Source organism: Pelmatolapia mariae, linkage group LG10_11 (assembly GCF_036321145.2).
Source record: "Pelmatolapia mariae isolate MD_Pm_ZW linkage group LG10_11, Pm_UMD_F_2, whole genome shotgun sequence".
Classification (NCBI taxonomy): Eukaryota; Metazoa; Chordata; class Actinopteri; order Cichliformes; family Cichlidae; genus Pelmatolapia; species Pelmatolapia mariae.
Window position 1 is genome coordinate 56,779,238 of NC_086236.1, and position 27,539 is coordinate 56,806,776.

The 27,539-nt window shown below is 41.7% G+C and overlaps 1 protein-coding gene across 1 annotated transcript; it reads left to right on the plus strand.

Moving 5' to 3' along the window:
* Window positions 1–1,545: 1,545 nt before the first annotated feature.
* On the plus strand, window positions 1,546–27,385 carry fam171a1 (family with sequence similarity 171 member A1). Its single transcript, XM_063487371.1, has 9 exons — window positions 1,546–1,919; window positions 11,114–11,341; window positions 12,062–12,154; window positions 15,254–15,412; window positions 16,320–16,496; window positions 20,286–20,402; window positions 20,542–20,656; window positions 21,233–21,350; window positions 23,302–27,385. Exons 1-9 carry the CDS (start codon window positions 1,811–1,813, stop codon window positions 24,877–24,879), a joined length of 2,694 nt encoding a protein of 897 aa, XP_063343441.1. The 5' UTR covers window positions 1,546–1,810; the 3' UTR covers window positions 24,880–27,385.
* The last annotated feature ends 154 nt before the right edge of the window (window positions 27,386–27,539 follow it).

Genomic DNA, 27,539 nt, shown 5'->3' on the forward strand with positions numbered 1-27,539 from the left:
AAAGATGTTGCCATGGTGACTTACTCTCTTAACTCAGAATGAACATACTCAAAGTTGATTGAATTTACTCCAATCACTGTTCTGGAACAGGAAACTCAGAGTTCCCATTTGTTGAACAGGTGATATGACCAATCTGTTGCCATGTCATCAGACCTGCAGCTAAATACTTTGTACACCTGAGTGAAGAGGAGCAGAGCTGTCAACTTATCACCGCCTGGTGGAGAGTTTGATCTGTCTTTGAACTCCAACTGACAAAAAAATTCTCCTGCATGCTTGGGGACATGAAGCCGAGAAAGCCATAACCAAACATAATCTGTGATCAGGGTGTCCCAGGGCAATGTTTTGAAGGACACTGTAAGAGTGTTTGTGTCCACCTGACGTAGCACCAAGTATTTCAACTGGGCTTTGCATGTTAAAAGAATATTAAACTGAGTCAGTCACTAGAGGCTATTGGCGCAAAAAGCAAATATGCAGCATGAGGACTTTGACTATTTTGGCTCAAATACAGTAGTACTTAATCTATTCAACTATGTACATGTTTTATATTTTCTAAAGAAAAACTGGGCATTAAATAGTGATTAGATGGTGAGGAAACCTCTAGATCTTAATATACTGGCTGTGGAGCAAAAACAAAGCAACACTCTAATGTTGCAGATGTGTTGCACATAGGCTCTTTTCACTGTCAACGAAAAGGCTAATGCACGGATAACAGCTCAGCCCCATACAATTCAGTGTCCCAGTGTGCCATGACAAACTGACAGAGTCTGAAACACAAACAAAGTGAAATATGATTAATGCAAATATATATTTTTATTCATAGCTGTGACATGATTCAGTCCACCAGCAATATAAACCAGGTTTCCAGTAAAAACTGTTGGATCACTGTTGGATGTGGAATGTCACCCCATATTTCTTCATATTTTGCTGGAAAAATGCATTTATTGAAACATGCAAACATGAATGAAAACATTGTACATAAAATTACTTAAAGTAGTCTTCCAGGTGTCTTGTATTTCACTCTTTTGTTGATGTTGGCTGTCTCTTGTTTTGTTGTATGCCTATAATACCGTATAATCGATTGCATTTTTTCATGAAAAAAAGAAAGAAAAAAAGACGAAATTTTCTTTTTATAACAGGCTGGTTATGACAAAGTGCCTAAAGATGGAGGAGTATTACTCAAGTCTGGGTACATGGAAGCAAAATAAAGAAATGAAACACTGAAAATGTTTGCACAGTGCTGTACATAAGGTGAAGACTAGATGTTAGGGTCAAAGTGCACAGACAATCTATTTTCTGGATATTTTAATATTGAAACTGTATTTCTAGAGTCACTGTTACATTTAGTTATTGAATTTAAACTGCTAGAAATTTATATTTCTTTCCATTCCCCCCCATAAAATTTACAAAAAATTCACTGTTGCCCCTTGTAAGCTTTTTTCTGTTCCTAGAAAGTAAAAGTTGTAAAAACTTTGGCTGGCAGGTGGAGGCGCTGGAGGTCCGTGGACGGTGGTGGTGCTGCTGCGTGTGGGAGAAGCCGCCTGTTGGTGCCGTTCTGGGGCATGTGGCTCAGAGGAATGGGGCCGTCTTCCACCCTGACCCATCGATGAGAAAAAAAGAAAAAAGGGGATGCACAGCGGGGCAGGAGAAAGGCAGCTTTACAGGCGGAAAATCGTGGCTGCTGAAGCTGCTGAACATGGAGAGTCGCCTGGTTTGTGGGATAAGCGGTGCCGTGGGGGAACAGTGAGTTTTTAGCAGACACGGGTTTGATTTCCACTTTGTTCCTCGAGCCGTTTTAAACACATCTGCAACGATGCGGGCTGTGGACCGGAGCAGGACCGCCGCGATTTTACTCTGCCTTTTCGGATACCTTTTCTCCAAAGCTGCTACCAAAACATTACAGGAGGACACGGCTACACAAGGTAAGAAGTGCGTGCGAGGTTTTTTGCCAGAGAAAGCGGCTCGTTGATTGTTGTGGAGGCCAAACGGTGCCGCTAGCAGCTCGGATGCTGATGTGACCTAAACTTGGCTAACGTTAGCGAGTAAGCTAACGGAGAGCGAAAACTTCTCCGTCTGTGCAGCGCTGCAGATGCTTAATTATAAGCACGGTACTGTGTTTAAGGGGTTAAACCCATTTCAGGTCGTTTTATATCAGATTTGTGGGGTTTAAAATTTTTTTAAAAATACTTTGTTAATGATCGGAGACGTGCCCTCATGTTGTCCAGCTGCTGTGATTTATCATTTATAACACTGCTGCGTTTAGTAAAGTCGCTTTTAACCAGGTGTTTGTGTCTGTATATCATAACAAACCTGAACAAAGTCAGGTTTACGTGCTTTTTTTTTAAAGGTAACATGGCATTTTTGGAAGAAGGCAGCTGTGTGTCTGTGTTCCTTACATGTAAGGGTCGTGGTTCGCGTCACAGAGACTGCAACCATCGACCTTACTCAGGGGTCCTGTTGCAAGTATTTGAGCTAGGGATTGTAGTACTTTTGATTAATGATAAGTATGCAGATTATGTTCGTAACTGAAATGCCTTAAAAGGGAATGGAAAACAAGAGTCCACTCACGTTTTCTCATCAACAGTTGGGCACTTTAATATTAATATGTGCTAAAAATGTAAATTTCTGTATAACAGTATCTCATCGCTGGATTATAGCTGTTTTGTGCATGCGTATTGTTTTTGTTAAATTAATAAAGATTATTTAAAAAAAGAGAGAGAAATGACTTAATTGATACTACTAGTTACACTTCCTCAATCATCTGGCAACTAATCAACTTATGTTTTCTCAAATTTATAATGGCTGCTTAGTGACTACAGACTGTAGTAAACGTTGTGAGGATGTCTGACGTAAGAAGGGCCCGTTTGCACAGTGTAGATGCAGCATTTACTGTAAACAAAGCATGTAAAAACTAGCATAAAATGTACTAAATGGCATAAGTGATCCAATTAGTAGAGTGACAGAAAATTAGCTGGCAGTTTTTTGATGAATGTGAGGAAAAGCAATTAATGCTATTGTAGGTTTTCCACTCTAACAATATGCAGGTTCTCTTTGTCTCATAAAAACAGAGTGTTTTTGGCTTTGACCCTGTGTGTTATTAGCGAATAACACAGGGGGTTATATTCAACCACAGATTCAAACTTGTGCACCCAGTTCTTGTCGTATTTTTAAGTCATATAAGATGTAGGCTTTGGAATGATTCCCCTAAGAAAAAGTAGCAGTTCAAAGAAATCATTAAAAGCTCACAGTTTACATTCAACATCTGACCACAGCATTGCGACAGTATTACAAATATTAAGGGCAAAGTGAAACCACATTAGTGCCTTCTGTTAAAAAAAGAAAGAAAGAAAGAAAAACAGGGGAACGTGCACGTTAATTTCCCTTCAGTTAGATCTGTACAGCAAACTTTTCAAGAGACACGCTCCTCAGTGTCATACAGCATCTTTTTACCACAGCAGCAAAGTTTCAAAGCAATTATAAATCACAGCAATCTGCTGGCTTCTCATTCAGTCTCTGACTTCAAAGCTACCTTGTCATACGAGCTACTAATGTGGAGCCACATCTGTTTAACCCATCTCTTTTATCTCTCACTGCACAAGCACACAAACATAGGTCGTCTGTGTTCGCTTAGGTTTTTCTTTTTTAATAGGGGGTGGCCTACATGCGGTTCTTTCACTACACCAGGAGTGCAAATGTAAACATACAGAAACTGTCACTGTAAATCAGTCAGAGTTGGAAAAGTGCAATGCTGGACTCTGGTTTTCCTTTAAATCATGATTATTTCCTGATGTTTTATAACTGTTATTATAGCTTGGGAGATTCTAACTTAGTTTAGGTTTAAGGTTTGTGATCAGGCATGAAAATGGCTCGTTTATTATCACAACAAGCAGCTCTTGTTTGAGGTAAAAACAGGGCGTAGATGTTTTAATAACTCGCAAGATTGGGGCACTTTGAAGTCGATCCCAGCCTCTATCTGCACTCTTGTTCCTTTCCCTTTTCCTTCTCTCTTCCTCTGGTTTTCATTTCGCCTCAGATTGACCTTCGCTTGTTCCCGGGGGGGTGCGTTCAGGTCGATGCTGAGGATTTCTCCTACACTGTCCAGCAAGTATGGATGAGTGGAGCCAGACAGACGATCTACCCGCAGATATAGATCTCACTCACATTACTGCTGCCCTTAATAGGCATGGCGTTGCATCTGAAACAGACAAACATTTGCTGAAGCTGGACAAGGGCTGCCAGGAAATACACCAATCAAATCATATTGTCACCAGCTAGCCAAGCTTGATTTTAATCATGAGATGCTGGCGTGAGTGTCAACATCAGCCAGCTTCAGGGAGGTCATGAGAACGCACTGCATTTACAGACAGGGTGAATGACCTGCTTGCCAGAGGAGTATTGCAGTAGTACAGAGTACAGTATTTGACCTATATATTTACCGAGGTAAAATAAAGCGGGCCCATTTACCCCTCTCAACCATGATGTAACGCGGTTGCTTTGTCCCCTGCTGAGTTAATGGGATTGACAATCACTACCTAATCTTACTTTTAATCCAGTTTAGAGAAAATAGCAGGCTGAACCTACTGATAGCTGGTTTCTTTGCTTGCAACGGCATAGCTTAAGATCAGCAGATAGTGACTTATAATACTGTGCAAGAGTCTTGAACCACCCCTCATATCTTTACATTTAGCAATAAAAAGGAGAAATGGGTGCAGTGATTTATGGAAATATGTGCAAACATAGATGGGAATGCAGTGTATGAGGCTAAAACAGAGTTTGTACAATTTTAACGAGCTTGAAAGTCAATATTTGGCATGACCACCTTTATTCTTTATTGCTGCCTGAACCTTTTTAGATCAGCTTTCTTGTAATGTCTGTAAGTAGTATTTAGGAATAGTTCTCCAGGCTTCTTGAAGGACATTGAAAGCTCTTTTTTGGATGTTGGCCTTCCTTTTGTTCCATTCACAGTCAACATGATCCCACACTACTTCAGTAATATTGAGGTCTGAGCTCTGGGGAGGCCAATCCAGGACTCGTAGTGTGTTTTTTCTATCCAGGTTTGCTTTTACTGCGCTGGAAGTATGCTTGGGTTCATTTTCATGTTGAAATAGGAAGCTGTTGTCAGTCGGACCATTTCCAGGTGGTACTGCATGATGGATGCAAATTTGGTGATACTCATAATTACTCATAATTCCATCAATTTTGACAAGAGCTCCAACCTTACTGGCTGAAATGCAGCCTTAAACCATGACAGTCTCCACCATGTTTTACAGAGGTCTGTAGACACTCACTGTTGTACCTCTACCATATTGTTGACAATTTTAACCAAAAAATGTCATATTTGGATCCCTCCTTCAGACCTGCCATTGGTTATTTCAGTCTAGTTTTGTGTAGCTTTTTCTCCCTGTTTCCCAAGAAGAATGGTTTCTTGAAAGCCACCCTTCACTGAGACCATTTCTGATGAAGCTTCAGTAAAGAACAGTAGACGGATAAGCTCAAGGGTCAGATGCATTTCTCAGACCCTGTGTCAGCTCAAAGACTTCACTTTAGATACTGTTTCTCTTGCTGTTGTTTTTTCGTTTTGGTTTAACAGTTCATTTGTCCTCCACATGGCCAGTTTCCTCAAATTAGTGCAAAAAAAACACACTTTGACAGACAAACTTATCTTTGGTATTTTTGCATAGATTCAGCTACAAAAAATGGATGAAAATATGTTTTTGTGACAGGTTGCTAGTAACAAAGTGCCTAAAATATAATTTAAAAATTGGTTCTTTGCCACATTTCCATTAGCTGTTGACACAGCACTGGTTGCCTGAGGAAGTTGCCTTTTTATGCTTGAAGGATTCATGGATCGGTGTTTAGTAGCTTAATAAACAAACAAAAAGAGCATTCTCTAAAAATGATCTGATACAAGGACTAGGTTTGGAGCTATTGCTCATGACAACTCTAAAAATTACAAGAAATTTGAGCTTCTTGGAAACGAAATAAAAAGAATAGAGGGGTGGCTGAGGACTTTTGAACAATACTGTGTCTTATTTTTCGTTTGCACCTGAGTGTTTCATGCCGTGACATGTCAAGGTCCTGTTTTGCAGTTTGTGTGTGTGTGTGTGTGTGTGTGTGTGTGTGTGTGTATCCAGTGTCCCTGTCAGTGATTCATACTGTCTTGTACATTTATGCCTCTATTTTGTTCTTTGTAAGATCACCACAGATGTTTGTTGTTTATCTGAAGGGTAAAATAATAGCCACAGTAATTGTGATGCCTGTTTGTTGTGGTTAGACAAGCTATTAAACCCAGAAACAAAAACAACAGTCTATTGGTGCCTAAGGTTGAAAAGGCATGCATGTTGTAGACACTATAGTCCTAAAACTGTTTTTGATTTGCCTAAATCATGAATTGTTTGGGGGGGTTTTGCCCAACATTCTTAAAATAATAATATGATAGCATTGCTGTTTACGTTTACAACAATATTCACATTGCTGCTCTGGAACATAGATTTCCTTTATGCAAATGCTCTGCTGTCCCGCCTGTTCGAGGGCAGCACGTGTGTGATTTTTATTGTTTCTTCCAGTTTCTCACATGATTTCTCGGTCTTCTCGTAATCAGCCATGTGCTTCTGCTTGAGACGGTGAAATTACCCCCTTGATGTCACAGTTTTCTTGAACCACTTTAGAGCTGTAACCATTTCCCAGTCATTTGACAGTGAGAATTACACGTTAACAGAAAATAGCATAATAGTCATTGAAGTAACTTAGGCAAGGAAACTGGAGGATTTCAGTTTCTGTCTTTTTATATTTTTTAAAAATAATTATTTTTGACACAGACATTTTAAAGGACATCATCTTGGAGTTTCAGTGATTTTTATTTTCATTATCATTTCATAGACTTCATTCAACTTTAACCTATTTTTGTTTTCAGCCATGCAAGTTTGTTGCTGCCATGTTTGATCATGATGAAGTACATCAGCATGTCACAGTCTCTCTAGCAGAGGAGATGAAACTATCCTGTGTAGCACAACAGAAAATGTGTAAAGCTTAAGCAGTTTTGTAGACCATCAGGCTCCGATTGGTTTATAAGGTGTTTAATACTTCAGGTGCCCAACACAATTTCGAGCTAACTAGACACAGGTTAGGTGCTAGGCTTGTGCTGAAAACACGTGCTTCAAAATATATCTGCAATCATGTGTTGTTGGTCTGATGGTGGCCAGTGAAAATGATCATAGCTAGATTTAGGAAGATCTGGGTTGACCTGTTCAGTTGGCATCTTGTCAAAAAAGTTATTGGGCATAAAGTTGAGTTATAGTTTCTGGGTTTATGAGTATTTGAAGTCCGTTTGAGTCCAAGTGACAAATTGAAGTGCTTGGCTCTGAGTTTATAAATACCAGGACTGTTCCAGGACTAGCTTTAAGGCGTTCTTGTCCACATCAGATTATAATCGCTTTTATAGTTTAGCCAGATTTCAAAAACATCCTGATATCTGTGTGTTGAACTTGCTTCCTAACATGGGCCCAAAGATGGCAGAACAAAGAACACTCGTTTTAATTCATTCCCTACCTGTTAGTTGATGAAGACATAGGAAACCAAACAGCTGCAGGGTTGTTTTCATAGATCAACACAGGACTTTGGTGGGATAGCAGTTATTAGACTGATTCACATGACGTAAAGGCCAAAACAGCTGTTTTACCTTGTTTTCTTGTTATTTCTGACCATCTGAAATAAAGGTCAGTTTACAGTAAGATGAACACAGTTAACAAAGTTGGTGTGGCTCTGAATTTGGAAGATTTGGGGGGGGGGAAACAATCTGAACCATGTCCCAGACCCGAACCTGATACTGCTGTCATATCATTTTGGTTACTGTAAAGTTTTTAAATGTCTTATAGCTATATCACAAATTATACAGTTCTTCTCATAACTGATATGGCAAAATCCATTTTAATAAATAACATTATTTAAAGTATATCAAACCAAGTGGAAACTCCATATATTCAATGATACTTCGCCTTTACATGTGAATACTGTTTTCATCGGGTAAATATCTTCACGAGCTGAATGTTTTGCAAGTTTTTATAATGACATCACTTTAAATTGGCGTAGCTCGTAACAAAGTGCTGATTATAACGAGCACTGAGTGCTTGCATGCCTTCTGCTGTCATATTAAATATCTTCACTTAACCAAACCACGTGTGCAGAAAGCTTCTGCTTAACCAAGCTCTGCTTGGAAGAACACCAAACCATCTCACACGCCCAGTGGAGGCCAGCCATGCTACCCATTCCTCATTTATCACACCTCAGTTTCATAAGGCTGAAATGATCGCTCTCTCCCAAACTTAATTCAAACTAGAAGGAAGAAAAAAATCAGGCACACTCATTCTCTCTTCCTTGTTGTTTACCTCTTGGTTGCACCTCTTGCATCCAAGCACATTCACGTACACACAGCTATCCTGCTGCTGTTGCTGCAGAGCTGGGGATAATTGGTCTGAGATGGCAGTGCTGGTCAGGGGGAAACTCTTTGAAGCCTTTATTCTCCATATGGTGCTCAGTGCACACACAAATAGGGAGAAGCAGCTATGGAGGTTTAGCTGGAGAATTGGGGGTATTGGCCATCCCTCAGGGTGCTCAGAGGAGACTTTTAGCTTGTTTAACAATGATGTCACCTCGGTACTGATTTATTGGACGAGGACTGGGAGGGGACTACATTTGTGTGTGTGTATGTCAGTCTTGAAGTCTCCCAGGGGATTTTTTTTTTTTTTTAAGCAAGCACAGCTGGTACCCGTAACAGCATATCAGGGGGAGTGGGACAGGAAGTGAGGTCAAGAGCTCTCCAGTACACTCGAGAAAGCAGTGGAGGGTTTCCGTCATGGGGAAATCCAGTCTGCCTGTTTCCCAATTCTTTGCTGACGCAGTCCAAATGTTTAAAAAAAGAAATCCCAGGAATGAAGTGGATCTTTACACCTGTGGATAATTATGTGTTTTGGTTTGAAACTGACACATTGCTCAGCCAGATCTTTTCTTGTACTAAGCAGCCTGTAACTTCCTCCCTTCCCAAGTTATAATTTGGTGCAGAGCTTGGGTTTTTTTTTTTTTAGGTGGAGCGTGCACTCGGGCTGAACTCTCTCCTACACGTTGTCAGAGTGGTTTCCCGCTGACCAGAGGATCCCTCAGTGGGGGGAGGGGGATTTGTCAAGCCATGTATGTGTTACCGTGTGTGTCACTGCGGGTGAGGTTTAAAGGAAACATTAAGACAAAATTCAGTGAGAATGGGGGGGAGGGAGGCATGTTTTGGTAATGGTAGAGGTAGTGGTGGGGGGAAAACCTTTCAGCCACAATATAAAGGCCACCGTTGGTCAGCCTGTGACCAAACAGGACGCAAATTGTCATGTGAGCAAAGATGGGGATGGTGTGGGTTTTTGTTGCTGTGAATTATAGTGCTCTCTACCAAGTTTTTTATGATGACTCTGGAATGTGAAGATTAAATTTTAACATTTGTTTTTCAGAGTGTTTGACTTCCCTGCTTTAAGATCTGCAGGTTAGCTTAAGGTTGAAATTCTCAATTAAGGCAATAGTGGAGTGAAATAGAGGGATATCTTTGGAGATATGACAGCTGATGTAGAGTTTCTGCAGTGAAAGACAATCTGAGTGTGTCACAGTGTGACTGCTGCAAGAAGTGTGTGATATCAGATAGATGTGCCGCATATTGATTTCAAAATCACTTTGGAAATTTAACATTGCACCTTCCTTTAGTTCACTTGATATGACCGTATGTGTCGCTGCGTCTCAAACTTTATGTGGAATGCTCCAGCTCTGAAGCCAATAGAAGGTCATGCCTCACACACCCTGCTATTTTTATCAATCATTAACAACAAACAATGAGACATGGTTTATTTTGCTTAAACATATGCGCAGTAGCTCTTTATTTATGTTTGTTTTCCTCAAAGGAAATTTGTATACCCATTAATTTCCTAAATCTCACTTCATATTTTTTACTTGGTTGTTCACCTACATCCTGCAGTTTGAGAAGCATGGGTATATGTGAAGATTCACTGTTTAAATAATATCTGATAATGAAGGGTATATCAGGAAATTTAAAAAAAAAAATCACGCCCCCATCTCAAGCACAGCCTGATGGGTAGTGGTTGGTTGGTTGTTAATGTCGCCAAACCGCATTCGTATGACCTCCATTAAACTCTTTCGGAGTATTTCAAGAAAAAGAAAAATAGACTGGTCCTGAACAAAGCAGGTTTTTCCTGATCCGAAGTCTGAACCATAATGACATCAGTGGGGGTGTCATATTCTGTTGACTTTATTTTATTGTGCAACCTTGATTAGTGTGGTTCAGCTCAAAGTTTGTGGAAATATGGGTTGGGTGGCTAGACTATACAGAGCTCATTTGATGGAAAAGAGCTGCATTTAAACCTGAGAGCACTCTGGTCATGGCTTGTTTATTGTTTGCTATATTTTCAAATCAAGGCTAGTTTTTGTGGTCCCGAATGACTCAGGCTAATGGACGATAGAAGGTGGATATTTTTTTTCCCTAAATAATACAGAAAAATCATTATTACTTTTTATGATAACGTTTCAGGGTATACATTGCAGCAGTGATATTCACAAGCCAATTAGTTGTGCAATACATCAGGGCTTACTTGAAAAGTCATAGTGTATACAGAACATAATGGAGTCCAAGATTTATTATTAGCGGTGTTAATGCTAATGGAACATTATTATTATTACTCCATAGGCAGTTTTCGGGACACAGCGTATGTCATTTAAGGTTTTAATTATTCTTCGTCTCCGTCGGAGAAGGTGTTTGTATGTGCAGTTGTTTTGTTCCCCCCTTCAGCTCCAAGGCTTCTTTGAGAGAGGGAAATGGCCCATTGTTTTAGAGGGGAAGTGCCACTGGCGGTTGTCCAGGAAATGGTCAGACAGCCATCACTGTGTGATTGGCTGGGATTTGGATTTGTAGGCCAAAAGCCTGGCACTGATGCTGAAAATAGCTAAGACGATGGGATTTTAGGTAGCTGTAATCATAGAAGCCTTGTGGGTTTTTTTGTATGTTTATCAATCATTGTTCACGGAGACTTGACATCTTACAACTGTTACAAATAATGAACTCTTGTCTTCACAGATGTGACTCTGAAGGTTCACCTGAGCGATGCCAGCACTCACCAGCCCCTGGTTGGAGCCACCGTACAGCTTTTTGCCAATCGTACTTCTTTAACAACTGAAACCTCATCAGCCGACGGCAACATTTACCTGCGTTTTCCCTATCGCCTTGGGACGCCGCTTGTTGTCACCGCAACTAAACAGGGATATGTGCCTAACTCTGTGCCCTGGACTCCCTCCAGATTACCTGGTAGGTGTGTGTGTGTGTGTGTGTGTGTGTGTGTGTGTGTGTGTGTGTGTGTGGGGCGCATGTGAGAACTCGTACATATATTTTGAGAAGTAACCAGATTAACAAGAATAGTGTCTCACTAAACTGTGGTATTAACAGATTATTGTTTTCTTGTTTTATGTTTTCATGTGTGTGAAGGGGGGAAAAAAAGTAAAATTTTTGTGCCAGGTGTGTGAGCTAATGAGTGGAGTGCTCCATTACTAATTTATAGCTTTAGATGCCAAAACCCAGCAAGGGGGCTGCTTAAGCTTCCCTTTCACTAACACACACTCACGCAAAATACCTCCCAGGAGCCTGGAGTATTGTGTGTGTGTGTGTGTGTGTGTGTGTGTGTGTGTGTGTGCGTGTGCGTGTGCGTGTGCGCGCGCGTGTGTGTGTGGAGGGGGTTATTATGAGCCAATGGAACGGCGGCCAATTGGATTATAACGCTTACCAGCTCTGAACAATGGGCGAGTGAGGAAAAAAGGAAGGAAGAGCAAAGAAGTGCAGTTTGCTGGGTCAGGCTGCGGTCCTGCACAGCAGACAGGATGAAAGCAGGACTATTAAAAATGCATAAAGATGATTTAATGACTTGCGTTTCAGAGTGATTAGTAAAGTGGTAGATTAGAGCTTGTTTCTAATCTCATAGTGAAGTTATTCCTATACACTGTGTGTGTGTGTGTGTTTTTGTTTCTCCTCTAGTATTTTCATCCATCAGCCTGGACCTGCTGCCAGAAAGAGCTGCTACTCTGATGGTGTACGAAGATGTTGTTGAGATTGTTCCAGGATTACAAGGTGAACACACTGTCTGTGTGTGTGTGTGTGTGTGTGTGTGTGTGTGTACAGTTTATTGTTTTTAAAGAAAAGTAGACTTTTAAATAGAATTATTTCATTGAAATAGAAAGATTATAACATTTTGGTCCATCACACCTTGGGCAGACATATTGGCACTATCTCTGCGCACACACACATGCATAGGAAATGACTCAGTCATAATGTTTATAAGGCCTCAGTCACACTGGTGACCGGTCACAGACTCCATGGCAACTACAGGTCACTGTGGGAAACTGTATTCCCAAACCTGCTGCCAAGTGGTTCTTGGTGTTACTGGGTGGCTGCACCACCTTGTTATTGCATTTAGAGCCCAACCGGCAGGTGGATATTATCACCTGATATTTGCTGTATCCGCATTTGTCATGACTAATAAATAAAAATTTTAAAAATCCAAAAAAACTAAAGAAGAAACATCACTCAACCAAGCATTATTCTTTGTGTTACATAGTTGCTCCATTAGAGGAAACACTGCAATTTCCCTGTTAGCAACACATAAAGCTGTGTCCCTACTGGAAGCAATTCACACTTTGTGCATTACTTTGAAGCTGAACGCCATTTGCTTGTGGGCGTTCCAGGCTCTGGTTCCCTCTAAACTTATTTACTATTAGTAGGTGAGGTGAGGAAGATGGGACAAAAGATACACTGTGTAAGAGAGCCAGAGTTTAATAATTAATAATGACTAAATAACAGTAGTAGTGTTTAAACACACAGAAAGTAAAAAAAAAAAAAAAAGAGGAGTGAAGAAGAAATACTTAGTGCATCATGGGAAATCCCCAGCAGCCTAGACCTACTGCAACATAACTAAGGGAGCATTCAAGGTCATCTGATCCAGCCCTAAATATAAGCCTTATGAAAAAGGAAAGTTTTAAGCTTTACCCTAAAAGTAGAGAGGGCACCAGAATCCAAACTGGGAGCCTGAAAGCTGAAGGCTGTGCCTCCCATTCTACTTTTAAGTACCCTGGGAACCACAAGTAAGACTGCAGTCTAAGAGGGATGTGCTCTGTTAGGATAATTGGGTACTATGAGATCTTTAAGATATGATCAGGCCTGATTATTAAAGATTTTATTTGTGAGGAGAAGGATCTTAAATTTGATAATGGATTTAACAGGGAGCCAATGAAGAGAAGCCAATATGGGATAAATATGCTCTTTGTTTCTAGTCCCTGTCAGTACTCTCACTGCAGCCTTTTGGATCCACTGAAGGCTTTTCTGGGGGGTTTTAGGACATGCTGATAATAATATAGTCCAGCCTAGAAGTAATAAATGCATGATACTTTCAGTATGACTGGGAGACAGGATGTTTCTAAATTTAGAGATATTGCCCAAATGCATGAAAGCAGTCCTACATATTTGTTTAATGTCCTCACTGAACTACATACCCTGGTCAAAAATGACTCTTAAGATTCCTCATAGTGTTACTGAAGGCTGAGATCATACCAGCCAGAGTAAGTATCTAGGACAGAGTACAATAACCTCAGTGTTTAAGTATTTGTAAGAGAACTCAAGTTGTGATGAAAGTCATATTTTGTCATTTTTGTCATTGGCGACAAGTGTTTTTTTAACATAATTAATACACTCCTAATAAAAATGCTATTTTATATTAAATGGCCTGTTATCAGGAAAATATCTAATACCTGATATAAAGAAAACCCACCATATAGACATAAATCACAAGCGTGTCTTTGTTATTCGGCTTCTTTGTTTGGGTGTAATTATATTAGATAAGGCTTTTTCATTCAGGCAAATCAATTTGGTCTCTTTGTCTGTTGACTCTTTTGTGTGTCTCTGGCCGACAGGGGAGTAATTTAACTTGTCAGCTGTGTTGTCTGACTAAAATAAATTTCTCACATAAATATACAGGCTCCATTAACATATGAACCTCTTGAATACACACTGCCCGTAGCACGTGCCTGAGCCGGGCACAGTCCAGCCCCCTGTCCTGCAGTCTTTCATGACACTGTGAACTTGGACACCCAGGGGAGTGATGAACCCGGGCGTGTGGCAGAGGGAGGGATAATAAAAGAGGGGAAAAGGAGAAGAGGAGGAGGAAGGGAATGCGGTATGCATTGGGAAGTTGTGGGCGGAGAGAGTGGGAGAGAAGGGGGGGATGGGCCGAGCAGTGTCCAACAGAAGGAGGAACAGATGAGGTGAGAAAAAAGTGGAGGGAAAAACACAAAAAGAGTCAAGGAAGGGGGCACACAAAGAACAGCAACAGGCTCATTTCCTCTCTGAAAAACAGAACCGCAGACAGGAAATAACATTCACACCTGAATTTTTAGGACGAGCTTAAGTCTGTAATGTGAAAGTGTCGCTCATACTGCACGCCCAAAAATCATGTTGAGCACAAGGAGAAACCCAAACACAGCGAACACTCGTGTACAGCTTGATCCATGTCTCACTGCTCAAGAATGTGCACTCGGCACAGTTGGACCACAATGACATCACCTTGCTGAATCCCACTACATGCTTTTTGTTTTTCAGTTTATTGTTTTTAATCTATAATTTGTTGATTTGTTGAAACTGGATGCCAGGCAGCCATGATGACAAATGAAAAAGAAACAATTCATTCCAAAATATCAGAAAAGAGAATCACACTGGTCAGGAGAGAAAGTCGACCAGGGCGTTATTGATCTAGAGCTGCCTCCATTAAGCTTCATTTGATGTCTGAATTTATAAGAAGGCACTAGGAGTATAAAGCTGCCTTGTAAAACATGTTCAAACAAACATCAGTGTGCATGATGGACTCTTGTGATCAGGTGATTTCAAGGTTTTAAGCTCAGATCGCTCCATAGTATTTAATAGGGTGACTGAATACATCCTTTACAATATATATCCTATACTTATACGCCATATACTAACTGAATTAATTGCCATATTCTTGTATAAATTTGATGAATTCTGTGGAATTTTAGATGTTATTCCCACTTTCTCCACATTATTATTATTATTACTATTATTATTATTTTATGTTAAAGTCTGTGTCAATCATCCAACTAAAATACTCAGAAGTATTTCAATAATATTTTAAATGACAACTCAGTTTCATTTTCTGTGTCACAGGTTTAAGAGTCCAGCCCAGGGTTAGTTTCCTGCACAGAGCTCTCAGTCTTCCTCCCAACACATCGTACGCTAACCTAACTGCGCTGCTCACCGTGGCAAGCTCCCCCTCACACATCCAGCACTTTCCCCACCTGGAGATGCTCAGTGGCAACGGCACAGGTAAAGGTTAGACTGACAGGTCAGAGCATATAGTTAAAGACACCTTCATAGAAACGGGACAGAGGAAAAATGTGCTGAGAGAGGGTGAGGCGTGAAGAGTAGCAGGAGCAGCTCATCAGAAAGACACTACCCTCTCTATCTGACCTCCTGAAACACAATAACCTGTGTGTGTTTGTGTGTGCGTGTGTTTTCTCTCTGCTCTAACACAGGCCACGTGCCCACACGCTTTCAGGCACTCTTATCCACATCTTGACATTGCATGGACTACACTGGCCTATAATATGAGTGATGACAAACATGTTCATCAATATGTGCAAACAAGGCTTATTTTTTAACATAATGCAAAAATGTGGATATTTAGAAATGGTCTTATCATAACATCCAGAAGATAGACTCTGGCAATGTTTTTGACAAGTTCACAACACAGCCAGAAAAATGATAAATAACGATCTCATAAATTTGTTTATAAAAAATATCAGCTGATACATCAACATCATAATCCTTAAATGAGTATCCCAAAAACCATGCAACAGACTGGTACGTTTTTTGTGTGTGTTCCCTTTTTTCTTTTTTTTTCTTCTTTTTTTCATGTGATTTGAATACCCCTTCAAAGCTGTCTCCCCCGACAGTGCGTACCTTCTCCCTCGAGGCGGCTTTGTGACACTTTCCATCCTCAGTCTTCAAATTTTTTTTCCACCCTCCACCCCGTTTCCTTCTTTCCTGTCTTTCGCTTGTTTTCTTTCCTGTCTGTCTTCCTCTGACAACCCTCCTTTATCTGAGCTGTTTTATGTTACCTCCCCCGCTGTCTGCTCCTTTCTCCGCTTCCCCTCCTGTGCACCTTACTCCCGCTCCCTTTCCTTTTCCCTGCATTTTTCTCTCTCACGCCCTCGTGTTTGCACTCTCACAGGCACGGAGAAGACGTTCGAGTTGACTCCTGTCGCAGCCATCTCTGTTCACCTGTTGGCCGGCGATGGAGTGGAGCTGCAGGTGACTGGGCCAATCACCTTCTCTGTGCCCCTCCCGCCTGACAGTGGCCTGAAGGAAAATGATCACCTCCCTACTTGGAGATTTGACCCACGCTTAGGTATGTATTAACAGAAACTCACACGTAAGCTTTTCTGACTTTCTAAGTTTAAGTTCAGGAAGTTTTTAACTCTGAAGACTTCACTTCTGTTTATATGAGACCTGCCCTAGCTGATGTGTCATAATTATTTGTGAAAAGAGCACATTACAAGCATTAACACAAACCACGTGCATGCTCACATGGTGCAGCCAGGTCATAATTTGTGGCTGTGTATCAGAGTGATGAATAGAATTATTCATACGATCATAAAAATTGCCAACATACAGCTACACATTAATCTCTTCACATCACAAGTTTGGACTGTGGATCCATAATCTGCCCGGGCTCAGTTAAATCTTGAACTGAACAATAGCTAAAAGCCCTGCGGTGTTGGCTCATGCAGCGGAGACATTTCAAATCTCTCTCGGCGCTCTGATTTACTTCTGCGATCTTAAATCTTTGTTGTCAGTCGTCCTGCACTGTGACACACCCAGTTCCTCTCAGAGAGGCTCCATTTAAAGACAGTGATTCGATCATCAGTTGACTCAGATGTGTCTGCACTACAAAACCTCCTTCTGCATGAACATTAGTGTCTCACCAGACCCACTGCTTCCTCGCATCAGCAGGAAAAAGCTCTGTTAGGACCCACTGGAATTATTGGGGGAAAATTAAGACAAGCTGTAAACACACATTATAAGATTGACATACCGCTTATTGATCTGAAGACTAGTGTATTAGCAAATGTTATGTTGACATTCATGAAATTATCATTTTGAAGGTGCCCTTATGTCTACTTCTGTTTAATATTAACTCTCCTTTAAGCTCTGTTTTCTGAGGACAGCGTTGGTTTTCAGCCGTTAAATGTGTCAGTTTGTTCTCCACCTAATTATATTATCACTGTTGTTTGTTGCTGTGCTTGTAGCAGATAATCTTTCACTAAAAGCAGCTGTCTGCTATGGCTGGAAAAAGGACTGATTAAAGCAGCAAGGGTGGGGAAAAAAAAGTCATAAATTTCCAGTCCTGAAAAACAAAATCGTGAAGTGAAAGATACTGAAACCTCTTGTGGAGCTGAGGGGAACTCCTGGCCGGGCATATTTCTTGGTTAATTCATTACTATTACTGATATCTTACAATTGGATTAAAATCCTAAAAATGTCAGACTTCCCACGTGTCATGATATGTGTACTACATTCATGCTACAGTCATTTCACAATAAACATTTTAGAGCTCTGATTTATTTGGCCAAACAGTGTCTAAAGATTGCTACTAGAAGTGTTTAGTGAGATCTAGATGGGCAGATGAATGGATAGAAAGAAAATAAAACATTTGAATGGCAAGTATTTTGAATTTCTCCTTCATTAGTTCAACTTTATTCCCTGTCTGTGCTGTGCAGTTTTCATCTGAACTCTAATCGTACGTCAGAGTGTTACATTGATTAAAAAAACAGATCCACATTGGCTCCTGTGATAGTTTCAGGATCTCAGGAGTCTGTTTTAAAGCGCCTAAAGTATCAACATCCAGGGCTTATAAAAAGGGCTTTCATTGAAGCTGAATGAACACACACACACTTGTATCCTCCTCACAGCCTGTAGCTGCGAGTATTTCCACAACAAGAAGCTGTTCCCGGACCCCTCTCCAGGCTACATCTCATGTTCCTTAGCAACCCACCAAATAAGTAACACAACAGACCGGCCCATCTCCTGATTGAGTTTCTTCACTGAGCATTTAGTGGGTGAAATGTGTGTGAGTGTTAAACTGAAGATAATAAACAGACAAAAAGAAGTTTGAAATCTATCTGGTGCCTGCGGTGGAAGACTTCAGGCTGAGGATAGCAGCCTCACAAAGACGCTAGTATTGTTTATAAAGTGGAGGAGGCATGAACACACAGAGAGAGAGAGAGGGAAACCTGTTTCACTTGTGCAACTGGCGACATGTCATGTATTGTTTGATGTCAAGCAGGCATGGGGAGGACTGATGTCATACACAAACAGATCATGTTCACCTGGGTGTGCGAGTCGGGAGTCTGACGATGCAAATAAGCGCCGCTCGCTCAGATCAGCCGACGACTCTCTGCGGCTGGCCGTGTTGGCTTTGTATGAATGGGCGAGAAGCAGAAGTAATATATGGGCTGTATTGACTTTATAAATGTTTGCCTTGTGTCTGAGTAGCTGCCCTCCTGTCTGTCAGTGCTGTATTGTACCGAAGCGTGGGAACAGACCCGTCATTTGTAGCTATGAAACAGGTCAGCCACACAGAGAGGACTCCCCTGTGGAAAGGATTCAGAGAGGGACCTGGGTGAATCTGGGCAGGGCTGGGCACAGTGGTGTGTGTGTGTGATTGTGTGTGTGGTGCTGAGTCACACAGCCTCGCTCTCATTTCTCTTCTGTTTCTTGTGCCTGTTCCCTTATCTCTCCTTCCACTCCTCCTGTTTATCCCTTCGTTTCCTCTGCTTGTGATGTTTCCCCCTGTCAGCATCTCTTGTATGTTTGCCTTTCCTCTTTGAATATCCTCTTTACCCTTTTGTTTCCTCCTTTTCTTTTAACATTGATGCATATTCCTAACCGCTTGATGTTATATAACTTTGTATAAACATAGAAACAAAGTAGGTCTCACCGCGTTAGCCCTGAGAGCCCGAGGATCGGAAGTGTAAAGGCACAACACAGTGTTTTCCTCTTGAAGCAGATTTACTGGGAGCCAATCAGTCAATGCCTCTAGCTTTGTAGTGGTTTTCCATTCTGGCTATGCGGAGAGCCACTATTGTACTCAGTGTACACTGCTCATAGGGTAACACTGTTATCTACATGTTGCCTCCTTGTGGGAGAGTTAAGTACTACCAAAACACTGCAGTCTCTAGAACAGGTCAGGGCAGACATTTGAGTCGTTAATCAGAGTATTTGCAGCTTTGGGGAGGGCAAAGAAAGTCATAAGTCAGTAGAAGACATTAAGCTGTGCATATAGGTGGCAGCTCAAACTATTATTTTGAATCTGTGCCACCAGACACGTACACTGCTAACTAGACAGTTCATTATAATGCTTCATCATCAAATGTTGATTTTAGTCAAAGAAGAGGTGTGTTTGGTCACCTTTTAGCCGTTCCCTTTAGCATCACCACAGTGCACAGGTGTCGAACTCCAGGCCTCGAGGGCCGGTGTCCTGCAGGTTTTAGATGTGTCCTTGATCCAATACTCAGTACTCTTTTAATCCCAGTTTTCAGCTTCAGCTCTGCCACCTCCAGCTCCACCTGCTGCCTTTTCTGCCAGTGTCACCGTGTCCAAACCATACATCAGGGGTGGGCAACTCCAGGCCTTGAGGGTCGGGGTCCTGCAGGTTTTAGATCTCACCCTGGGTCAACACACCTGAATCAAATGATTAGTTCATTAGCAGGCCTCTGGAGAACTTCGGGACATGTTGAGGAGGTCATTTAGCCATGGTAATCAGCTGTGTTGAATCAAGGACACATCTAAAACCTGCAGGACACCGGCCCTCGAGGCCTGGAGTTGCCCACCCCTGCCCTACATTATAGGTCTCACTACCAACTTGTAAACCTTTTACTCTTATGTTTGAACAAATATTTCAGAGTGAAATACTGTAATTAAATTGACTGGTTTATCCAAACGGCTATCATTTGGCTAAGATCTTGACCATAAATAATTTACTCCTAACACATTAAGAGATTAGCTGTCTTAACTCCATCCAGCCCCGTCTTTACATAATTAAGAGGAGGCAGGTGAGCAGTTGCTGCAGCCAGTCCTCACAGAGTAATCTTTACAAAGTTTGTTTCCACATACTGTGATTTTTGTGTGTCTGTAGGTATCTGGATAAAGAGCAGCTGGGCTCAAGTGCAGAGGGAGGGAAACCAGCTCAGTCTAACATACATTGTTCCTCAGCTGGGGTATTGGGTGGCTGCCATGTCGTCTCTACACACCGGTAAGAAAATCCATAGACACAAATTAAATTTACTTCACAAAACACATATTTTTGTTCTGTCATTTATGTGGTTTACTTGACTGCAGACTTCCACCAAACAGCTTTTTCTCTGGTGCTACAACACATGTCTTTGTAACAGGTCCAATGGTTGCAAAGGACATCAGCACGTACCACACTGTGTTTCTGTTGGCCATACTGGGAGGAATGGCTCTCATCCTGCTCTGTCTGCTCTGCCTCCTGCTGTACTACTGCAGGTGTGTGAAACACTTTGCCTTTACACAGACTATAGCAGGAGATTCCAGATTAGCATCTAAATTAGGGAATATGATTTCAGTCCGTTTCTAGAACATGTGTACTGCTGCTTGGGATTTTTTTTCTCTGTTATTGTTCCAAAATTTACCTTAGCAGGCCGACAGGACAGCTTGGGCTTATCTCATCTCAAGAGCTGGAGTGTTTGTATGCCACATTTAACTGAACATTAACAATACTTCTTTTGATTACATTTCTTTTTTATTGAATCCAGCCCCATCTGTCATCCTTCTGTCTGCCTAGGTTTACACGTTTATTATTTCTTCAGTTGTGATAACAGTACCAGAAAACAAAGCCCTGTACTAATAAAAGTTCTCCAGAGTAAGTCACATGGCAGTAATATAATTTTATGTTGATCAAATGTAAACAATCTGGACCCGGGCAGCTGCGCTACACAGTAAATATAAGCCCTCATAAATGCTGACAAAAAGTCAGGGATGTATTTTTCACCATTAGAAACATTTGTGTGTAATTATTCAGATTTTAAAGATTAAACGTGCTCTGTGTCTGTGTTCACCCAGACGTCGATGTTTGAAGCCACGAGGGTCTCACCGCAAGCTCACGCTGTCCTCTGGACTGGACAGCAGTAAGAGGGACCAAGCCACGTCCATGTCTCACCTTAACCTCATCAGCAATGAGGTGTGTTTGCTCAGTGATCAGATGGCACAGTTTAAGGAGTTTACACATTAATGACTGTTTAAAGGTGTTGGAAATAGAAAACACACCTAAGTCGTTTACTAAATATTCAATATTTTGGATGTTCTCTAAAGGACGTATTGCATAGCCAGGCTTTCTTTGCATTTGCTGTCTTTGTACACCCAGGCTTTCTACTTCAGGATCAGTCTGCGCTACATTAAAACAGGGTGTCTGGTACATTATTTCACTCTTATTCTGCACAAAAAGACTGATCGTGTGTACCTCAGCTGGACACACTATTTATTTATTTAAATGTATTAGGAAAAAACTGCTAAAATTACTCTTTAGTTAATTAGTAAATATATTTATTTCACCACTCCGTTAACTCTGGTTATTTCTAATGTGAAATAGCTGCAGGTTAGAGCGCCAAACCTTAAACTGATTCTGTCTAATAGCCTTATAAAATGAGGAAATTGCATTACATTAATCATGACATTACATCACATTAGGTTAACATGCGCTGTTTCCTCGGGATAAATAACCTACAAATAACTTGGATTCTGTTACCTGTAGTTCAGCAGTGTTAAACTAACTATTAGACCTTCATTAATTACTGTGGGAATGCGTGACTCAACAGTTTTCATATATACAGTGGTGTGAAAAAGTGTTTGCCCCCTGCATATTTGCCAGTGTTTCAGATCATCACACAATTTTTAAAATTAGACAAAGAGAACCCGAGTAAAATGCAGTTTTTAAATGATGATTTCATTGATTAAGGGAGAAAATTTATCCAAACCTGTCTGGTCCTTTGTGAAAAAGTAATTGTCCTTGTAGTTAAATCATAAATTCACTGTGATTTTGAAAGCTGAGTTCAGTTTCAATAAACATACTCGGGCCTGATTACTGGCAGACCTGTTGAATTAAGAAATCGCTCAAATAGAACCTGACAAAGTGAAGCAGGCTAAACGATTTCAAAATGTAACACATTACGGTACGATTTAAAGAAACAGCTGAGAAACAACACTGACACTGGCCCAACTAGTTATTAGGTTTAGGGTCAATCACTTCTTGGACTTTTTTCCCACTTCATAATCAGCTCCTTCACTTAGAAACTGCATTTTGTGTTTACTTGTGTCATCTATGTCTAATATTTAAATTTGTTTGATGATCTGAAACATTTAAGTGTGCCAAACACAAAAAAGGGAAATCAGGAAGGGGGTAAACACTTTTTCACACCTCTGTAGAACATAGAAACTACATCATTTTATAATTTTTACAGCTTGTCGATGGAGGGAAAGGCATTAATATGTGGCCCATGAATTCAATTTAAAAAATAAAAATAAAAAAAAAGTCCTTGGTACCTGGTTCAGCACATGTTGCTATGGGGATTTAGATGGGTAAAAACTGAAAGCTCTGGCTTTAGGCTCAACATACCCGACTTACTCATAGCTTGCCCCTAGGAAGGAAAACGTGTATCGATGCTGACCTGTGCTCCTTAAGTGCACTGCGTGGTTGTTTGTTGGTCCTGTGCAGAGCTTTGCTGTGGAGATCATTGTGCTGTAGCTGCGTTTGTGTGGTTGGTCCTTTAACTTGGCCCCTGGACCAGAGAAGACAGGAGTCATAATAATAAAGAACTTCTTTGTAATAAAGTGAACCTGAGTGTTTCAAAATGTTAAAAATTGTCAGCTGCAGCCATGTTTAGCCACTGCAGCCACTGTTTATGCTTCCCCTCATTTTGATTTTTCAACCAATCAAAAGGCTGTTTTTATGGATAACAACACACCTCCTTCACCCTTCTTAACACAAAAGAACACCAAGATGGGACCAAACACATGAATTACTCACACTATAGCACTCTACGTGTTTGAAATTAAACTACAGTGTTTGTTATGGTTTGCTTCATGTGATGGTATTTAAAAACATTCTCACACCTGAATTTTGTTGTTGTCTTCAGGTGCAGCTGGAGCTTGTTTCCACGGGGACTGAGCCTGACATGACCACTCCGATGCTCAAGCCTTCCTCATATGAGCACCAAGACAATCAACGTCAACACAGCCTTATCCATCAAAACAAACGCAGCCGCTCCTCTCTCGGCAACAACAGCCACCACGGATCATCTCTGGGCAATCTGACGCCTCGCAGCCGAGACTACAGACAGTCTGTGGAGACGTTTCAACTGAAGGCTGCTCTATCATCGGGGACAGAGAGGGGCTACCGTCAATCATACACCTCCTTCTGTTCATCTAGCAACCAGATTTCAGATGCGTTGTCATCCACTAATCATGGTCAAGTGTCAGCTACACAGCTTAGCAGTGTTGGGATTATTGATTGCATCTCCCCTTCATCTCCTCCGCACTCCCCCAGCAGAGGGGAGGGAGGTGAGTGCAGGGCTGCTGACCACCTTCTGTCCCGGTCTGTGGACCACCTGGAGCGGCCCAGTCCCCAGTTGCTCTCCCGGCCAGGCCAGCTGCTCTGCTGCGGCTCTGTAGATCTGCTGAGTGGAGGGGAAGGCTACTCAAGAGTGCGACCCACACTTGTAATCCCAGCACACTACATGCGGCTGCCTGGGGAGCACCCTCTGTCTGGTCAGGCGCTCCTGCTGCAGACTGACCAGCAGAGTGACTTAGAGACCATCCAGGCTGAGCTCAATGCCTCACACTCCCAGCAGCCCCTGGGGCAAACCCCCACTGACTGCGACCCAGGTCCAAAAAAGCAGGGTAAAGGCGAGGGTCTCTCAGGTCTGTCAGAGTCTCTGTCTATTCCAGGAGCTCTCGGGGAGTCGGGTCTTGTGGAAATAAACAGCGAGGACACCTTGCTGGCTGAAAAGACTTTAATGGAGCTGAGAGGAGGTAAGCCTCTGCCTCACCCACGAGCCTGGTTTGTCTCCCTGGATGGACGCTCCAATGCTCACATTCGCCACTCCTACATCGATCTCCAGCGGGCAGGGTGCCACAACAACAACAACAGCACACCAGGTGCAGGAGGCCAGCAAGGTAGCAGCCGCCAAGGGAGGCATGGCAGTTGTAACGATGCCAGTCTGGACTCGGGTGTGGACCTGAACGAGCCGAGAGCGGGGCGCAGGGGGAGAGATGCTGAGCAGGAGGAAAGGGGGATTGAGAAAGACAGATCAAAGGGGGCGACGCCAGCCTCGGCCTACACTCAGCTGGTGTTTGTGGATGATCTGAACGTGGAAGGCTGTGAGGAGGAGAAGTGCACCCACAAGGGCAGCAAATCTGGACCTGTCTTGTCAGACAAAGGAGAGAGTAACAGAGTGGATCAGGGGCAGGGGGATGCAGTGGGTAAAACAGCTGAGGGAGTACAAATACAGGAGGAGCCACCCTCACTTTCCTCTGCATCCCCTACTTCTCCTCCGCCCCTGCCAACTCCAGAGGGAGTGACTTTCAGGACTGATCACGCGCTGCTGTCAGTGTCTCCGGATGAGGACGCAGCACACGATGATGCAGAGGAGGAGAAGAAAAGCCCCTGGCAAAGGAGGGAGGAGCGACCCCTGCTGGCCTTCAACCTCAAATGATTCACAGATGACAATTAAAGGAAAGAGTCACATTTTTTCAAGTCTGTTTAAAGTAGAACACCAGTTTAAAGCTTTTTTAGCTGCCATGCTGTTTAAAAAAAAAAAAAAAAAAATCAGCGTTAATTAAACAATCTCTTTCCCATTCTAGGAAAAATTAATCAAAGTTAACAAGACGTTGAGCACTGTTAAGTAAGGTTTAATCATAAAATCTCAGTGAAAACTGATCTTCAAGTTGAAATGAGAAGCATGCTAAATATTTAACATTTTAGACATGGGAGAGAGTCTCAGTATGCGTGCCATAAAACAACGATAAAAAAGCATAACCACACTGCACAGCATTGCTGCTAAAAACTAGATTTGTGTGTTGCCGAGAGAGCTGTACCCCACCCCTCTAACTCATGCTCAAAGAATGAGGTGTCCTGTTCCAAGCAGAAGTGGTGTTGTTGAGGTTAAAGTGTCATCGTGTTCTTATTATTGCTGTTTTGAGCATTTTCTAGTGAGCTAAGCAACTCACAAAGTCACATTAGAGGCATGCTCAATGGTAATCCTGTCCACTAATGTGGCTGAATGCATCCATTCTGATGAATGCAACTGTGATTTATTTCCTCCATTTTTCAATACACTTCACTTTCAGAGGCACCATCTTTTCAGGCACTAGGAGGAGAAGGAAAGGTCCTAGGAGGAGGAAAAATGATCAGGAAACACACGTGCATGTCGGTTCTGCTTTGAAACAGACTTGGAAGAGTGTAAATCTGCCCGTTAATCACAACTCCTCCTCTGCTCAGACCACAACATGAAGGATATATGTGTTTAAATTGAAGCCTTTTGTTCTTAATATAGCACTGAATCAATACTTTAGCACTGGGAGCCCATCTGGTTGAGAAATGAACACTTCTGCTGGACTCTTAATGACCACTGTTGTACTTCACTTTTCATGAAACCCTACATAAACAGACCACTCGTCAGGCGTGGCGAACACATTGCCTGAGGGGAGACATAAAGACGCTGGAGGCACGAAATTAGGATATTTTATGCACAACAAATATATGCCTTTTTAATAAATAGCCTTGCAAGCATAAATGAACTGTAGTAGAAGCAGTCGATGGGTGGTTCATGGAAAATCCGAGACTACAAAAAACTTTCGTTCGTGAGCCATATTAGCCTCAGTCCATTAGCTTAATCTAGTAACATGCAGCAACACTCGTTTGAAGGTTATAACCCCGGTTTGTTCACACTGACTGATGTCTGAGATTATGAAACATCTGTGCAAAACGGGGCAGCCGTGTTCGAGGGATTTACTTTGAACAGTTGGTGGTATGTTGCTAGAGTTTAATCTAGCCCATCAGAAGGCTTTGTGGGAGATAAAGTTTCTGGACTGAGGAGGTTTAACCACTATCTGCTCTGTAGCATAATCAGATAATGTGACACACCGCTATGCTGGTGGGTAAGGATGTAATACCACTTCAAAGCCACCCAAATTAGTTGTGAGGGATATTGGTATGAAGGGTTTTGTAACTGTTGAACCACTGACTGGTGTATTTTTTTATGTTTTGCTTTGAAGGCTATGCATAACTTTTATATGGCTGCTTGATGCCTTTTTTTGTAATTTTAATCATTATAATTTTAATTGCCAAACATGAAGTATTTTATCTGAGAATAGGCTATTTTTTTCTTTCTTTTAAATATGTTAAGGGCTTTTCCTCCGTACCCACCTTAACGTTCAAGCTATAAAAGCAAACGCTCGATAACCTTTCACCTGAAATGCAAACTGTATTTGCTTGCTGTGTTTCACCTCCATTTGAACCACTCACCCACGATCCAAGTGCCTTTGAATAGCCTGACTCTACAGCAACTGATTACCTTATTTATTTCTCACCTCCTTTTGCCTTCGTCCGCCCTCCCCCTCCTTCCTACCTCAGCCCTTACTTTCTCTCCTGCTTGTGAAAGAAAGCATGCAGTAAACTTTCCTCAGCACTAGCGTATAACAAGCTACACTGCAGACATCTCAGAAAATGTCTACCAGCTGCTGCAATCGTAAAATCCTCTACAGTAATCAGCAAGAGTTCAGTCTCCCTCAGAGTAAGCAGTTAAAGATGTTTTGTTTTTTGTGTGTGTGTCTGTGTGCGTGCGTGTGTGTGTGGCACTGGATATGTGAAGCTACACTGCAGGTCGTTTCAGTGCGTTTTCTTATTTTTGTGTTTTGTGGGTGAACGTTTGTCTGAAATGTGTTTTGCAGTGGCGGCTGAGTTGATGCTGACTGATCAACATGCATCCAGTCAAGGTTCACATAGACAAAGCAGCCATATTACAGAGTGTGTATAGTCTTTCCTTACCTCTGCCTTATCAAAATAATGTGTGTCTTTGTGTTATGAATGGCCTTTTCTCTTTTAGTTTCCCACACAGCAATCTCCCCTTTTAGGGTGGATGAGCAATACAGTATCTTTGAGTGTGTAAATCAGATGCTTGCATTATATTTGAAGCCTGTTATTCTGAATAAACAGCCAAACTGGAATTAACTGAGTGTGCATCTGTTTGCAAAATTAAACCTCTATATCTCTTAGAGCAAAAACTGTGTTTTTAGGGGAGGGTATTTAAAGGATTCTATGAGGACGAACGCTAATCCAGATAGGAGTTAAAATGTATTCACATGGGCCACTTTA

Bases quoted from the DNA above. Each gene is read 5' to 3' on its own strand.
- fam171a1 (XM_063487371.1), top strand. From the start codon at position 1,811: ATGCGGGCTGTGGACCGGAGCAGGACCGCCGCGATTTTACTCTGCCTT. The intron at 11,342-12,061 runs GTAGGTGTGTGT...TTTCTCCTCTAG, and splicing joins GACTCCCTCCAGATTACCTG to TATTTTCATCCATCAGCCTG. The intron at 15,413-16,319 runs GTAAAGGTTAGA...GCACTCTCACAG, and splicing joins GCTCAGTGGCAACGGCACAG to GCACGGAGAAGACGTTCGAG.